Genomic DNA, 17,841 nt, shown 5'->3' with positions numbered 1-17,841 from the left:
ACAGCTTGCTTAGCCACTCGTCTGTTGATGGACATTTGGGCTATTTCCATCTCTTGGCAATTAGAAATAATGCTGCTATAAACACTGGTGTGCAAATGTTTGCACTGGTGTGCAAAAAATTGCTAGGTATCTACTCATGTCCTCTGAGTAGCTGGTATTGCCAGGTCATATGGTAATTCTATACTTAGCTTCCTGAGGAATCGCCAAACTGCCTCTCACAGCGGTTGTACCATTTGACAGTCCCACCAACAGTGGATAAGTGTGTCTCTTTCTCCACATCCTCTCCAGCACTTGTTGTTTTCTGTTTTATTGATAATGGCCATTCTGGTGGGTGTGAGAGGATATCTCATTGTGGTTTTGATTTGCATTTCCCTAATAGCCAGGGAAGTTGAGCATCTTTTCAGGTGCCTTTTGGCCATATGTATTTCCTCTTCTGAGAAGTGTCTGTTCAGGTCTTTTGCCCATTTTGTAATTGGGTTGTCTGTCTTTTTGTTGTTGAGTTGAACAATCTCTTTATATATTCTGGATACTAGACCTTTATCTGATATATCATTTCCAAATATTGTCTCCCATTGTGTAGGCTATCTTTTTACTTTTTTGACGAAGTTCTTTGATGCACAAAAGTGTTTAATTTTGAGGAGTTCTCCATTTCTTTCTTTCTTCAATGCTCGTGCTTTGGGTGTAAGGTCTAGGAAACCACTTTCTATTATAAGATTTGTAAGATACTTCCCTACATTTTCTTCTAACAGTTTTATGATCTTAGATCTAATGTTTAAGTCTTCAATACTTCCCTACATTTTCTTCTAACAGTTTTATGATCTTAGAGCTAATGTTTAAGTCTTCGATCCATTCTGAGTTAGTTTTTGTATAGGGTGTGAGATATGGATTCTCTTTCATTCTTTTGCATGTGGATATCCAATTCTCTAGGCATCATTTATTGAAAAGACTGTTCTGTCTCAGGTGAGTTGGCTTGACTGCTTTATCAAAGATTAATTGTCCATAGATGAGAGGGTCTATATCTGAAGACTCTATTCAATTCCATTGATCAGTATGTCTATCTTTATGCCAGTACCATGCTGTTTTGACCACTGTAGCTTTGTAATACACCATAAAGTCAGGTAACATGAGACCTCCGACTTCATTTTTCTTTCTCAGGATACTTTTAGCTATTCATGGCACCCTAGCCTTCCAGATAAATTTGGTTATTGGTTTTCTATTTCTGAAAAGTAAGTTTTTGGGATTTTAATTGGTATCACATTGAATCTGTAAAGCAATTTAAGTAGGATTGACATCTTAACTATATTTAGTCTTCCAATCCATGAACACAGTATGCCCTTCCATTTATTTAGGTCTTCTGTGATTTCTTTAACAATTTCTTGTAGTTTTCTTTGTATAGGTCTTTTGTCTCTTTATTAAATTTATTCCTAGATATTTTATTCTTTTGGTTGCACCTGTAAATGGAATTTTTTTCTTGATTTCCCCCTCAGATTGTTCATTACTAGTGTATAGAAACACTACAGATTTTTGAGTGCTGATCTTGTAACCTGCCACTTTGCTGTATCCATTTATTAGCTCTGGTAGTTTTGCTGTGGATTTTTCTGGGTTTTTGACATATAGTATCATATCATCTGCAAACAGTGAGAGTTTTACTTCTTCCTTTCCAATTTTGATGCCTTGTATTTCTTTTTCTTGTCTAATTGCTCTGGCTAGAACTTCCAACACAATGTTGAATAACAATAGTGATAGTGGACATCCTTGTCTTGTTCCTGATTATAGGGGGAAAGTTTTCAGTTTTTCCCCATTGAGGATGATGTTAGCTGTGGGTTTTTCTTATATTTCCTTTATCATGTCAGGGAAGTTACCCTCTATTCCTATCCTTTGAAGTGTTTCCAAGAAGAAAAGATGTTGAATTTTGTCAAATGCCTTTTCTGCATCAATGGAGGTGATCATGTGGTTTTTCTGCTTTGATTTGTTGATATGGTGTATTACATTCATTGATTTTTTTTTTTTTTTACATGGGCAGGCACCAGGAATCGAACTTGGGTCCTCTGGCATGGCAGGCAAGCGTGCTTGTCCGCTGAGCCACCGTGGCCCGCCCTTCATTGATTTTTTTATGTTGAAACATCCTTGCATACCTGGGATGAATCCTATTTGGTCATGGTGTATAAATCTTTTAATATGCTGCTGGATTTGAGTTGCAAGGATTTTGTTGAGGATTTTTGCATCTATATTCATTAGAGAGGTTGGGCTGTAGTTTTCTTTTCTTGTAATATCTTTGTCTGGCTTTGGTATGAGGGTGATGTTGGCTTCGTAGAATGAGTTAGGTAGCTTCCCCTCCTCTTCAATTTTTTTGAAGAGTTTGAGCAGGATTGGTACTAATTCTTTCTGGAATGTTTGGTAGAATTCACATGTGAAGCCATCTGGTCCTGGACTTTTCTTTTGGGGGAGCTTCTTAATGACTGATTCAGTTTCTTTACTTGTGATTGGTTTGTTGAGGTCATCTATTTCTTCTTGAGTCAAAGTTGGTTGTTCATGCCTTTCTAGGAAGTTGTCCATTTCATCTACATTGTCAAATTTATTAGAATAAAGTTGTTCATAGTATCCTCTCATTATTTCCTTTATCTCTGTGGGGTCAGTGGTTATGTCTCCTCTTCCATTTCTGATTTTATTTATTTGCTCTTCTCTCTTCTTTTTGTCAACCTCGCTAAGGGTCATCAATCATATTGATTTTCTCATAGAACCAACTTCTGGTTTTGTTGATTTTCTCGACAGTTTTCATGGTCTCAATTTCATTTATTTATGCTCTAATCTTCATTATTTCTTTCCTTTTGCTTGCCTTGGGGTTAGTTTGCTGTTTTTCTAGTTCTTCCAAGTGAACAGTTAATTCCTCGATTTTTGCTCTATCTTCTTTTTTGATATAGGTATTTAGGGCAATAAATTTCTCTCTTAGCACTGCCTTTGCTGCATCCCATAAATTTTGATATGTTGTATTTTCATTTGCATTTGCCTCATGATATTTACTGATTTCTCTTGTAATTTTTTCCTTGACCCATTGGTTGTTTAAGTGTGTCATTGAGCCTCCATATATTTGTAAATTTTCTGGCAGTCTGCCTATTACTGATTTTCAACTTCATTCCTTTATGATCTGAGAAAGTGTTTTGTATGATTTCAATCTTCTAAAATTTATTCAGACTTGCTTTGTGATCCAGCATATGGTCTATCCTTGAGAATGATCCATAAGCACTTGAGAAAAAGGTGTATCCTGCTGTTGTGAGGTGTAATGCTCTATAAATGTCTGTTAAGTCTAGTTCATTATTGTATTCTTCAAATTCTCTGTTTCTTTATTGATCCTCTGTCTAGATGTTCTGTCCATTGATGAGAGTGGGGAATTGAAGTCTCCAACTATTATGGTAGAAGTGTCTATTTCTTTTTAGTGTTTTCAGTGTTTGCCTCATGTATTTTGGCGCATTCTGGCTCGGGGCATAAGTATTTATGATTGTTTTGTCTTCTTGTTGAATTGTTCCTCTTATTAATGCATAGTATCCTTCTTTGTCTCTTTTAACTGTTTTACATTTGAAATCTAATTTGTCGGATATTAGTATAGCTACTCCTGCTCTTTTCTGATTGGTATTTGCATGAAAGATTTTTTCCCAATCTTTCACTTTCAACCTATGTTTCTCTTTGAATTTAAGATGTGCTTCCTGTAGACAGCATATAGATGGGTCCTGTTTTTTAATCCATTCTGCCAGTCTATGTCTTTTGATTGGGGAGTTTAATCCATTGACATTTAGTGTTATTACTGTAAGGGCAGTACTTTCTTCTACCATTTTGCCTTTTGGATTTAATATCATATCTAATTTTTCTTCTTTTAACCTTTACTGATAGTCTTCATTTCTACACTCTTCTCCACACCTCTCTCTCCTGTCTTTTCGTATCTGTCTCTAGTGCTCCCTTTAGTATTTCTTGCAGAGCCAGTCTCTTGGTCACAAATTCTCTCAAGTGATTTTTTTGTCTGAAAATGTTTTGATTTCTCCGTCAGTTTGAAGGACAATTTTGCTGGATATAGTATTCTTGGTTGGCAGTTTTTCTCTTTTAGTAATTTAAATATATCATCCCACTGTCCTCGCTTCCATGGTTTCTGCTGCAAAATCTATGCATAGTCTTATTGGGCTTCCCTTGTATGTGATGGATTGTTTTTTTCTTGCTGCTTTCAAGATTCTCTCTTTTTCTTTGACATCTGACATTCTGATCAGTAAGTGTCTTGGAGTATGTCATTTGGATCTATTATGTTTGTGGTACGCTGCACTTCGTGGATCTGTAATTTTAAGTCTTTCATTGGAGTTGGGAAATTTTCAATGATAATTTCCTCCATTAGTTTTTCTCCTCCTTTTTCCTTCTCTTCTCCTCTGGGACATCCACAACACATATATTTGTGAGCTTCATGTTGTCATTCAATTCCCTGAGTCCCTGCTCATATTTTTCCATTCTTTTATCTATATTTTCTTTTGCTTGTTGGATTTTAGATGTTCTGTTCTCCATTCACTAATCCCATTTTCTGCCTCTTGAAATTTGACATTGTAGGTTTCCATTGTTTGTTTTTTTTCATTTCTTCTACTGTGTCTTTCATTCTCATAAGTTCTGATTGTTTTTTCAGACTTTCAATTTCTTCTTTTTGTTCATTCTTTGCCTTCTTTATATTCTCCCTCAATTCATTCATTTGATTTTTGAGAAGGTTTTCCATGTCTGTTCAAACATTCTGAATTTTTTCAACACCTGTATCTCATTTGAATTGTTGGTTTGTTCCTTTGACTAGGCCATATCTTCAATTTTCCTAGTATGAATCATTATTTTTTGCCAGCATCTAGGCATTTAATTACCCTAATTAGCTTATTCTGGAGATTTGCTTTTTTTACTTAGGATTTTCTTGCTGGGTGACTTTGTCCTCTATCCTGTTCATTGACATTCAGTTCAGCTTATTCTGGACCTCTAGCTTAGGTTTTGTTTAACAGATAATAATTTTTCAGTTCTTGTTTTCTTGTTTCTTGCCCTGCCTGTATGGTGCCTTTTTTTCCCACCTTAGGAGGGTCTACTTAGGTATTATAGACCCCAGCCAAATTTTCCCAGACCAAACTGGCCTCTCAGGAGGAAAGAGTCACCTGCATCAGTTTTCCCTAAGGATAAGACCCAGCAAATTGAAAGGCTTTCCTATGAAGCCTCTGGACTCATACTATCCTGCCCAGTATGTGGTGTTTGTCTGCCTCCGGGCCCCAACAGAGTAAGGTGATGCAGTACTTTTAACTTCAGCAGACTCTCCCTGCTGGGAAGGGGAGGGTGGAGGTTGAGACAGAGAAGAGGTTGTAGGTTGGCTTTAATTGCTTTACCTTTCCTGACCCTGGGGTCTGAATTCCTTGAGGGAGAGAATCCACCTGAACTGGGCCCCACTCCTCTCCTGTGGAAGGCACAGGCTCCACACAAACACTCAAAGAAGCTTAATTCTGCCTCTGCCTGGGGCAGTTGGAGCCTGGGAAGCCCTGCAGCTGTACCCAAAGAGTAGTTAAGCCATAGAAGCACAGCCACAAAAAAGAAAGAGAAAAATCCTTTTCAGAGCAGGACCCCCATTCCTCAGGTTTGCCAATCAAGAGCTTGAGTTGGTACGTTGCTTTGTGTACCTTCAGTTCCTATGTGCCCCCTTCTTTCCTTCAGGGCCCAGATCCTTTCAAGTGTTATGTGCTATCCGATCCAAAAACCTGTTTCTTTTTTCTCTTTTTTCTTTTATCATCAGCCTTGCACCCTCTGTGCCGGGGCAAAAACCAGCAACCTCCGCTTTGACTTGAGTTTCAGCTGAGCTGAGGGCTTATTTTTAGTAGTCAAAATTTATTAATTAATTCCACAATTGGAGCTTGGTTGCACTCAGCCCCTGCTGCTAGTAAAGTCCCTTTCCTTTCCCCTCTGGGAAGTAGCCTGCGGGGGAGGGGCACCGGCCACTGTGGCTTGGGGGACTCACAGTTCTGGAGGGGCTCGCAGGTGGTCCAGCTTGCCAGACTGGGGTATGCTGTGTGTCCAGTCACTGACATGGCCCAAGCAGTGGTTCTGTACTGTTCCTGGCTATTTACTAGCTGCTCTGGAGGACGAACTAAATCCCATACTCACTAAGCCTCCACCTTGGCTCATCTCCCCTAAGTGTGTTTTAATTTTAGAACTCCCCAGAGGGTTTCTGGGACAATTTATGAAGGTGTCTAAAGCACACAGGGCTTCTCTTAACAGAAACTACCTTGTTTTCTAAGGCCTCTGCAGCCCCTCCCTCTGGGAACTAGGTTCAGCTCTCCATGTCCAGTAAGCCCTTATGAATCCACAATCAGACCTGAGCTAGATTAGGAAAGAGGAAGGAAGGGAACCCAGAGGTCTGCTCCTGCATCACCCATGGGGAAACCAGCTGCCAACTCAGCTCTAATAGGGCATATCTTTTCATGTTGTTTCCTAAAATAAAAGTCATAACCAGTTTGGGAAGAACTCTTCATCAGCAGAAACCAGAAACAGAATACAGAAGATAGAAAGGGTTAGTAAGATTATCTGGCCCATCCCCACCGTTTTTCAGATGAGGAAATAGAGACCCAGAGGTTGAATGACTTGCTCAAGGTCACACAAAAAAAGCAGAAAAGCAGTGGCAGAACCCAGCTCAAAGCCAGGTATTCTAACTCCTCGCTCAAGAGTTAGAGCTGTTTATATAATAGCAGGTGCATCTACAATCTCCACTGATAAATCTGCCTTTCTTCAATCTCAACTGCTTTTGAAAATGATAGGGAAGACAGGTTTCTTGAAAAGGGATATCTGAATAAAGATCACAGTAACATATTAATGTCCTGTGCTGGTTTGAAAAGATGTATGTACCCTAGAAAAGCCATGTTTTAATCCTAATCCCATTTTGTAAAAGCAGCCATTTCTTCTAATCCCTATTCAGCATTGTATGCTTGAAACCGTAATTAGATCATCTCCTTGGAGATGTGATTTAATCAAGAGTGGTTGTTAAGGTGGATTAGGTGGAGGCATGTCTCCACCCATTTGGGTGAGTCTTGATTAATTTCTGGAGTCCTATAAAAGAGGAAACATTTTGGAGAAAGAGAGATTCGGAGAGAGCAGAGAATGCTGTAGTACCACGAAGCAGAGTCCACCAGCCAGCGACCTTTGAAGATGAAGAAGGAAGACGCCTTCCAGGGAGCTTCCTGAAACGGGAAGCCAGGAGAGAAAGCTAGCAGATGACACCATGTTCACCATGTGCCCTTCCAGCCGAGAGAAACCCTGACTGTGTTTGCCATGTGCCTTCTCACTTGAGAGAGAGACCCTGAACTTCACTGGCCTTCCTGAACCAAGGTATCTTTTTCTGGTGCCTTAGATTGGACATTTCTATAGACTTGCTTTAATTGAGACATTTTCTCAGCCTTAGAACTGTAAACTAGCAACTTATTAAATTCCCCTTTTTAAAAGCCATTCTGTTTCTGGTACATTGCATTCTGGCAGCTAGCAAACTGGAACATGTGTCTTTACACATGCTGTTCCCACTGCCTTGGATTTTCCTTCTCTGCCTAACTGCCTGAACACCTCCTCATCCTTCAAGACCCAAAAGAACTGTTATCTTCTGTGAAAATATCGTGATTCCCCAGGGAAGCTGGTGTTTCCTGATCTATGCTCCCAGGCCCTAATCTTGACCCAGTACTCACAGTACTTTGTCTTCTCTGTTAAGAATGAAAATTCTTCAAATGCATAGACCTATCAGACTCATCTTTACAACCCCAGCACACACTATAGGCTTAGAAGGGATGGACTTTGACCACATCAACTCCACAGGAGAGGGATTTTGCATTCCACCCCAGATCTCAGCTCATAGAATGAACTCGGGAAGTGTTTGTTGCTGTTTAAGAAACTGGAACAGGGAAGTTTTGCAGTGGGAGGTGATTCTGGTCCTGGAACCAGAGAGAACAACCTGGTAGTTCCAAGTAGGGCACAGTGGCAAGTGGGTCCTAAAAGTTGTAAGAGGCCCTCATGAATGCACAGGCCTCCAGGGTTACAAAGCATTTCCAAAGATGACCTCATCTGAATGATCCTTGTACTTGCCCTTTGGTGTTCCTTCCATGAGGCCTGTCTCTTCTCCTGTTGCCAAGAGGCCTGCTTCCAAATCTGGCTGATAAAGATCTCAGGATTGTAAAACACCAACATGGTAGAGAGGGAAAGAACAAATGACACTAAGAAATAACAAAGTATTTAAGGCCTGCTTAAATGACTGAACCTATATTTAGTTTACAGGATGTAGGGGGAAAAATAAAAGTAATTAAGCCCATAAAACACCCTATATATAACAAGTAAAAAGTGGGCAACGTTAATGAAAAAAGTGGGCTCTGGACTTCCTTAAAGGATACTGGAAAGGAACACACAAGACAATGAATGTGAGATTTCATTATCTCTAGTTTACTTTAATTTGTTTGTTTATACACACACAATATGTGTGTATATAACAGTGGCAAGATCCATTCTCTAAATACAATCTGGTACCCAGACTATAACAGATGCACATGGAAAATAAGGCGTCAGTGAATGAAACTCAACATGGAAAGGCAAAACAAGGATGATAATATTACGTGATCATAGATATCCTCAAAAGCCTCTTGTTCAGCACCTGGGAACAACAGACACTTTTCACAAGACAATATAAGACTTTCAACAGAAGACCCATACCCCAAATGACACCCCAAATAAAATGTTAGTTTCCTCTGTATTCTCTAGAAGAACTAAAAAGTTCTGAAGCCTTGGTCAAAAACGGGTCAGAGGGGGGACTATTGCCTGCTAAGCACATATGCTGAAATTTTATATGCATCATTTTCCTTAATGATAAGTTTCATCTCCACATTACAGGTAAGGAAAATGAGGCTTGCCCATGGTCAAACAGATGTAAGCAGCAGTGCCAGGACTTGAGCCCATGTCTCACATTTGCTTGAGTGCAAATCCTTCCAACTACACCATACTGTCTCACACAGGGATAGAGAGCATGCTCTCAAGAAAAAGGCAAGGATGCTATAAATGAACAAGAAGTGCGGGGTGGGGGGAGAGATGGTGAAGTAGGAAGCTCCAGGAGTCAGTCCCTCCACCAGAGCTGTTAAAGAGTCAGGAACTGTCTGAACCCACAATTTCAGAACCCTACAGCCCAGCAGAGCACTGTGTAGCATCCAGGGAAGAGCAGAGGAAGAGGTTGGTGAATTACTGTAAATATAGTAAATAGCTCTCTCTGCATAGCAGCACCCATTCTCTACTCTCGCAGCAGGCAGCAGTGAGGTCTGGCCCCTTGTACAGCTTGCTGGCACTAGAGAAGGACAAAAGAAGACCATTTCCCCAAGATTGGGAGGGAGGGAGGAGATGTGTAGACCAATAACTGATCACTACTTTGATTAGCTATTTGGATCACTGGGGGCCCAGCTCTAAGGGCAGCCATTGTTCCAACTTACCCTGGGCAAAAGCAGTGAAGGAGACTTAAAGATAGTATGCTTCCTCAGAGCTGCAGAGGACAGCTGAAGGGCTGCATTTGCTGGGCAAGTCTGAGTCAAGAAAGCACAGCTTTGGGGAGCTGTGCAAGGAGCTCTTGGTGCCTTTCCTGGTCCCTTCTTCATCCCCTCCCCAGGGCAATTTGGAAGCGCCTGGCCAGAACTATAAAACTCTTAGAAGAAAAAGTAGGAAATTATCTTTAGGACCTTGTGTTAGGCAACAGTTTCTTAGACTTTAAACCCAAAGCTCAAGCAACAAGAGGAAAAAAATAGATAAATAGGAGCTCATCAAAATTAAAAACGTTTATGCATCAAAGGACTTTATCAAGAAAGCAAAATGATAACCTACACAATGGGCGAAAATATTTAGAAACCAAATATCCAATAAAGGTTTAATATTTACATCATATAAAGAAATCCTTCAACTCAACAACAAAAAGACAAACCACTTGATTGAAAAATGGGCAAGAAACTTGGACATTTCTCCAAATAAGATATTGGAGAACACAAATGGCGAAAAAAAAAAAAAAAAAAAACACATGAAACGAAGCTCAGCATTATTAGCCATAAAGGGAAATAAAACTCAAAACCACATTGAAATGCCATTTCATACCCACTAGAAAGGGTATCATTAAAAAAAATGGAAAATTGTAAGTGAGAGGACGTAGAGAAATAGGCACACTCATTCATTGCTGGTGGGAATGTAAAATGGTACAGCAGCTATGGAATACAGTTTGGCAGTTCCTCAGAAAGTTAAGTTTAGAATGACCATATGACCTAGCTATCCCACTTCTAGATATATACCCAAAAGAACTGAAAGCAGGGATTCAAACAGATATTTACACACCAATGGTCATAGCAGTATGGTTTACAATTGCCAATGAAAGCCGCCTAAGCACTCATCAATCAATGAATGGATAAACAAAATGTGGCATATACACCAAAATGGAATATTACTCAATCTGAAAAAGAAAGGAAGTTCTGATATATGCAACAACATGGATGAACCTTGAAGATACCATGTTGAGTGAAATAAAACAGGCACAAAAGGACAAATATTGTATGAGCTCATGGATATGAAATCATTAGAGTAAGCAAGCCCATAGAGTCAGAATCTAATATACAGATCACCGGGGAATAGGGTGAGAGTAGGAAACAGGGGGTTAAGGCTTAAAATATACAAAGTTTCTACTTGGGAAAATGGAAAAGTTTTGGAAATGAATGGTGGTGATGTTAGTACAACACTGTGAATGTAATTAACAACAGTGAATTATGTATTTGAATGTAGTCTAAAGGGGGATATTTTAGATTGTATGTATGTTATTAGAATATATATATATTTTTAAAAATCCATGGAACTGCACAACATAAATGGTGGACCCTGAGTTAAACCATGGACTACAGTTAATAGTACAATTATAAGCATGCTTTCATCAATTCCAACAAATGTACCACAACAACACAAGGTGTTAATAATAGGGTGATATATAGGAACCCTACACTGTATGCATGGATTTTCTGTAAACCCACAATTTCTCTAATTAAAAAAAGAGAGAAAGGAAAAAGAAAAAAAAAAGTGGTGGAAGACAAATCAATACAGAAAACCCAAATCCTGGAGCTGTAGTGTCACTTTCCACACAAAGCTAATTTAATGCTGAGGCTGAATTAGACCCACATGAGAAAAATAACTGGAAATAGAGTGTGACAAATGAATTTCCAGGGTCACTCTGTGCCTGTCGCCTTTTGGTGCTGAACATGAAACTTAGGAGAGCTTTCAATCCTTTCAACGAGCCTCAACCACCCATCCTACACCCACTCCCAGTTCACAGATATAAACTTAAGAAGGTAAACAATTCTCTCATCAGGGCCCATGACATCTTGGCAAAACTTCCAAAGCACCAAGGCTACGCTTGGAACTGAAATCTCACTACCAGTGTTTCTGCCATTTCTGGGTATAACACATCTTGGCTGAAGCTCAGCGGGATATGAACCATATATTTTCAAAATATCTTTATATTAAATAAAATTTACCCCAAAGACTTTCCAGACCTCAAGCTCCTAACAACCTAAGCTTGAGTTAATACAGTCAAATGCAGTACTTTTCAATTAATGCTATTATCAAGCTTGACTGAGGGGAGGGGTTTGGGGCATCAAAGCAGCTTCAATGATGATTATTCAAAATGTGAGATGGTTCAGGTTGAAAGGCTTAAGGAGATAGCTGGAAAAGGGAAGAGGGGATATTTTGTGACAGAGTGTGTGACTCTGCCTTTGAGGAATGAATGTGACAAGACTCTTAACCCTTCTCTGCACTTTCGAGTGAAGGCCAGAGTGGCCAGGTTAGAAACTGAGAAGTGAAACGAGAGGAGAGAGGTCAATTTCAAGCCCAGTTGAAGAGAAGTAGTTTTTGTTTTGTCAGTGGTGTAAAAGGAGTGTGGGTCCAAAGTCATGCCACTATTTAATAACGGCATTTCTGCAAGCAGATCGGTTTCTTGCAAAATCAAATGTAATGGGAGACATTTTATTTCCTTCTGAATTATCATATTTCCAAAATGTAAAATATGCCTTGGAACAGCAGACTGATCAATGTACTTATGATATGACTCTGAAGCAATGCTCAGCCTATACCACTGATAATGCAATTATGAAAGCTTCAGTGCAAATATGCATTTTGCAATATTACTATGACTTGGCTTAAAACTCATCAAGTTATTAAAACACCTGCTTTCCTGTTTTGTTCTTAACAAAAAAACAGCCCCATAAGATGGAATTTAATACCATAAGCCAAGATTTTCATTCATAAAAAGTAAATCAGTGTTTAAAAAAAAAAAACAAACTCAAAACCATCTATGCACGTGCCAAAGTGCAGCCCTGGAATTGTGAGTTTTGTCAGGACAAAGAACAAATGCCATGGTTGTTATTAAAAACTATAAATCATTCACTAAAAAAGAAGAAAATCTTATTGCTCCAAAATTATCATAAATAGACATCACCAACAGAAAATCATCCATGTCACAGAGGCACTCCACTTCGACAGGCCTGTTTCAGTTAGCTAATTTACAAGCAAGTTGCAATATTTAACATTTTACAAATGAAAAAAATACTCCAACCAAATGTGTCTTACACACAGTTGGTTGTTTTATAAAGAACCCTGCCTGAAATAAATACTTATATAAAATTTGGCCAGAGGGAAACATTTCTAAATAACACCATTAATGGCCATTAAAATCAAAAGACAATTAAAATTAGGAAGATGGCAGCAAATAAGAGTCCTGAGGCCCTGGCTTCCTTTCAGCCACACAATGAATGCTTTCCTGATTCTGACCTTTCTCACTGAGCCTTAGCTCTGCCATCTAGGGACAAAAGGGGCATTCCAGATTGGGGTCAGGTTCTGCCAAGGAGGAAGAGTGCCTGGCTGGAATGGTGGAGCTCGTGAAACAGGGTAACATCGCCAAGAACAGCCTTGGCTAACCTTGTTCTCCCCAATGCTACCCACCAAACTGCCTGGCAAGTTTCCTCTCTGAAGTAATATTGATAATCTAGCTATGAAAAATATATTAGCTGTTGTCCTGCTACCACCCCTTTTGTTTCTCTTTTATTTTTTATAACCGTCTTGCTTCAAATTTAAACTACAGCTCTGGGGAGGAAGTCCTGGGGAAAAGGATTTTAGATACCAAAACCCATATGTTCCATACCAGCCCAGCAAACCGAACAGGGTACCAAATGCTTTCTGGGACAAGTTGTGGAAATAAATGGCTGTGCACAGAAACATCCACACCCAAACGAAGGTCAGGAAGCCCAGGGCGACAACCAGGGTGGTGATGGCAGTGTGGAGGCAGTGGCTTCGGTCCGTCTTCACCTCATGTAGCACGGCCATCTCCTCCACAATCATGAGGGCACAGAAGGTCAGCAGGAAGGAGTGACCTGAGATGTCAAAGCCGTGCCAAAAGCCTCCTTCCACATGGCACTCGTGCTTACTCTGGTACTCCTTTCTGACATTCAGGGATGGCGAATGGTAGCAGCTGCCTGTGTAGTGCTCTACGTTGGAGAAGATGGCTGTGCAGACATACCAGATGGCTGTGCCCACAAGCAGGGTGCTCAGCCGCCGCAGGACCAGGCCAGGCTTGCCTGTCAGGTGGTAGTTGGTGAGGGCAATGAAAGGCAGGAGGAGACAGAAGGTCCAGGCCCAGGCCATTTTGACAAAATACCTGGCAAAGGAGGAAAGTGGAAGTAAAGAAAGGGGACGTGACAGAGAGGAGACAAGTCACAACTCTGGTCTAAAGACTCCAAAGGGAAATGAGAATACTGGTTAAAAGCTATAGTTCATAACAACTATCACGTTTTGAGTGTTTACTCTGCTTTACTTACTAAGTACTTTAAATATATTAATTATTTAATCCTTAACTCTATGAGGTGGTGCTGTTATTACTGCCATGTTACAGATAAGAAAACAGAAGTACATAGAAGTGTCATGCCCAGTGTGGAAGTTGCAAGTGGTGGGGCTGAGATTCAAATTCAGGGTCTGTGAGTATAAGGCACTGTATTATTTCCTCAGGAAAGTAATAATAACTGAGTATCAACCAAATGCCAGGAGCTTTCACATATAATAATTTCCCATAGAACACTCACAGTAATCCTGGAAGAAGGTATCATTGGCCCCATTTTATTGATAAGGAATCTCAGAAAAGTTCAGTAACTTACCCAGGGTCACACTCACACAAACAGTAAGCATGGATAAAATCAAAGGTTTGATCATCCCCACAGTCTATGCTTTTTCTACCACATCACACTTCTTTTCTAAAAGGCAAAAATGGTCTTGGGAACCATATAACTCCATTCAAAGAATGTGATGCAACAAAGAGCTTGACTTCAGGCTAAATGACCTAGTTTAAAATCCTAATTCTGGCCTAACCTGTTATAACACTTCTCTAGGCCTCAGTTTTCATAGCTGTTAAACAGTGGAGACATAACCAAATAATTTTTAACATCCTTCCAGATCTAATGACTCACTAGTTCCCTTCCATTAATTATCATAGATGCCTGGAACAAAACACCAGGACCCATGGCTACTTCCAAAAAGTAGGGGCTTATCTGCTGGGCTGCTTGGCTCTGAGCTCACTCAGTCAAGATAAAGCAGCAGCTGCCTTGTCTGGCAATCCTGTGCTCGTGAAGGGTAGCTGACCTGGGGACCAGCTGCCATAAACATACATACAAGAGAGCTGGGGCTACTACCACTCTCATAATCTATTCTTAGCCTTGCCTCACAGGGTGGGTGAGGAAGGAAGGTGTGCCAAGGACAGAATGACTCTTTCCTAGGTTCCAAAGATTTATCAGACAGCACTCAAAGGCCTGTCATTAAAATCTTCACTGGGACTAACATATGGTTCCAAGCACACAAAGGCCAAGGCCAGTCTGGCATTTGATGAAGCTGCCCTGGAGAGAAACCAAGGTTTTAAGTAGATAAGGAAAGCTGGGCTGACTTTCAGGAGATGTTGCAGACACTCTAACTCCAAAGAAGAATCTGGGCTCAAATCAAGGCAGAAGCTTTATCTTTCAGAGCTTCCCTTTATTACTACAATAGTGTTCTGTGCAATAAACTTAAAATCCAGGAGTGTAAAAAGAGTGTGTGTGTGTGTGTGTGTAGTGGGAGGAGTTAAGGAGATATCTTAAAGAACGAGCTGAAGTTGCTTTCCTGGGACACTGCCATGTACTTTGGGTGACGGGGAAGGTTCAAGAAAATCCAGGAGAAAGGTCACAGAAAGGAGGGCTCAACTCCTCAGACTTAATATCTGTGTGTGTGTGGGTTCTGTCACAGGCTAGGGCAAGAGTCGCAGTAGTGGGGGTGGGCGAATGCAGGATTCTGTTACAGGCGAAGAGGATGAGACCCAGGGTGCAGGCGCCTGAGCCTGTCACAAGCAGGTCGGGAGGTGGCATCTCCCAAACAGGGCAGGAGGGAGAGTGGGAAGGAGAGACAGAGGCTGGTTCATCGCCCCCCACACGCCCGTACATACACACACGGACACACAACCCTGCCCGTCTCCCCGCCCAGTCAAGCTCAGGCAGACACGAATTCCCAGCGGCTCTACCTATTCCGGGGCCCCTCAGTCGTGACACGCGCGCGAGATGCTGCTGTCGCGACTCCCGCCTTCCAATGACCTGTCCACCAGGGCAGCTAACCCCCAGCTCCCCTGGACTAGCCGGACTAGTCCCGTCAGCCCGGTCCGGGGCCTGCCGACCACCGCAGCGGGCCGACGGCGGGGGAAACCGGAGAGGACCCAGGGCGCACTCACACATTGAGGACGTTGCGCTTGTTGCTGAGGTAGCTCTCAGGCAGCGGGGAGAACTCCTTGAGGAGAGAGCCTGTCAGCATGAAGGTCACCAGGGCCCAGGGTAAGTAGCGCCGCACGGTCACCCGCACCAGCGTCCCCCTAAAGAGCAGCGCACATCGCTCCAGGTGATCCATCCCCGACCTCGTCGGCCACCGTCCTTTTCCCCGAGCCCTGTCGGCCACCGTCTTGCCCTTCTCTGGGGCGGGCGCCCCCGCCTCCCGGCCCGCGCATGCGCAGAGCCCCTCCCGGCGCTTGCCCGCGTGGCGTGAGCGCCTGGGTGTCCCCGCCCCGCGGCCGGGGAGGAGGAGAGCGCTGTGGGCGCACAGGTGCGAATCCCAGTCTCGGCCTCCTACGCTAGTCTGGAAAATAACTTTGGGAAGGAATCAGTGCCGCACCGTAGGGATGGGCGCAGCGGTCACGGATTCAGGTTCCCTTTCACCTTGGAAGGGATGCCTCCTCCATCTGAGTCTTCTCACCTGTTGAATGAGGGGACGAGAGGTCCGTTTATGAACTCGGTCCGGGTATAGAGGCATGAAATTACATTCCATCAGAAAATCAATTTCTAAGTAATTATTCAATTTATTTTCTCTTTTAAAACGGGGTTAATTATATGGGATGAAAATACTGGACGCTGGGGTGAGTGGCGGTCAGATGAGGGCATTGTTGACCCAGCCACACGCGCTCACACCCTGTCAAGGCTGGGTGTGAATTCAGTGTTCCACCTTGAGTCACTCCTCTGCCACCTTAACCGCTTTTGCTGTCTCTATATACCACCAATATTATTATTTACTTAGTACTTTTCTTTAAACCAACACACATGTAAAACTTGAGTACCGACTGAATAGCCTCCCAAGCAAAAATACCCATGAAATCCTGAATTTTATGTGCACCCGTTGTATTTTTTTATTACAAATAAAAATTTATTTCTTGAAATATTGATCAATCTGAGCTGCCTAAAATATAATCTCATGTCCCCGTACCAGGAGTAGCAACTCTCTTTGGAAAACACTTGTCTGATTTATCCCTATAATAGTCTGATTTTTAAAGACTCTCATGCATGAGAATAAAAATAATCGTTCCTTAAAACTGTCTCAAGCTGATCTTCAGTTCTGTAAGTGGCATTTATCTGATCAGAGTTCTTATGTAATGAATCAAGATGTCTCTGTGACATATAAATGTTGATTAAAAATATAATTATTTTAGCAATCTGACTTTTCATGATTGGGAATAAAGACTACCTAGTCTGAAAAGTGTTGTTAGTGAAGGAAACTAGGTAAGTAGTAGTCTAGAGCCATCTATACCTCCTGAAAGCTGGCAGGTGCTCAGTTCTCTTTACTTTAGTTAGCAGGCAACACCTTTCAGAGCAGGGAGGCTGGTTTGAGTCCTAGCTTCCCACTCACTCCTTGTGTTCTCGTTTGCTAGCTGCCGGAATACAACATACCAGAAACGGAATGGCTTTTAGAAGGGGGAATTTAATAAGTTGCTGGTTTACAGTTCTAAAGCTTAGAAAATGTCCCAATTGCACCAAGTCTTTAGAAATGTCCAATCAGAGGCATCCGGGGAAAGATACCTTGGTTCAAGAAGGCGGATGAATTGCATGGTTTCTTTCTCATCTGGAAGGGCACATGGCAAACACAGAATTTCTCCCTCAGCTGGATGAGCACATGGTGAACAAGGCATCATCTGCTAGCTTTCTCTCCTGGCTTCTTGTTTCATGAAGCTCCCCCAGGAGGTGTTTTCCTTCATCTACAAAGGTCACTGGCTCGTGGGCTCTCTGCTTCGTGGTGCTGCAGCATTCTCTGCTCTCTCCGAATCTCTTTCATTCTCCAAAATGTTTCCTCTTTTATAGAATGCCAGAAACTTATCAAGACCCACCCAAATGGGTGGAGACATGTCGTCACCTAATCCAGCCTAACAACCACTCTTGACTAAATCACATCTCCAGGGAGATGATCTGATTACAGTTTCAAACATACAGTATTGAATAG

At 41.6% G+C, this 17,841-nt stretch overlaps 1 protein-coding gene across 1 annotated transcript; it reads right to left on the bottom strand.

Moving 5' to 3' along the window:
- Positions 1-650: 650 nt before the first annotated feature.
- Positions 651-16,062, bottom strand: FITM2 (fat storage inducing transmembrane protein 2). The gene is made up of 2 exons (XM_077168138.1): positions 15,815-16,062; positions 651-13,732 (listed from the first exon to the last, which is right to left on the bottom strand). The coding sequence occupies exons 1-2, from the start codon at positions 15,985-15,987 to the stop codon at positions 13,120-13,122; spliced, it is 786 nt and encodes a 261-aa protein (XP_077024253.1). The 5' UTR covers positions 15,988-16,062; the 3' UTR covers positions 651-13,119.
- Positions 16,063-17,841: the final 1,779 nt, after the last annotated feature.

Source organism: Tamandua tetradactyla, chromosome 1, assembly GCF_023851605.1.
Source record: "Tamandua tetradactyla isolate mTamTet1 chromosome 1, mTamTet1.pri, whole genome shotgun sequence".
NCBI classification, from domain to species: domain Eukaryota; kingdom Metazoa; phylum Chordata; class Mammalia; order Pilosa; family Myrmecophagidae; genus Tamandua; species Tamandua tetradactyla.
This window is presented reverse-complemented; position numbering and strand designations above follow the sequence as displayed.

Coding starts and splice junctions, on each gene's coding strand:
- FITM2 (XM_077168138.1), bottom strand. CDS start 15,987: ATGGATCACCTGGAGCGATGTGCGCTGCTCTTTAGGGGGACGCTGGTG. Junction 13,733..15,814: donor AAGCGCAACGTCCTCAATGT/GTGAGTGCGCCC, acceptor CTCCTTTGCCAG/GTATTTTGTCAAAATGGCCT.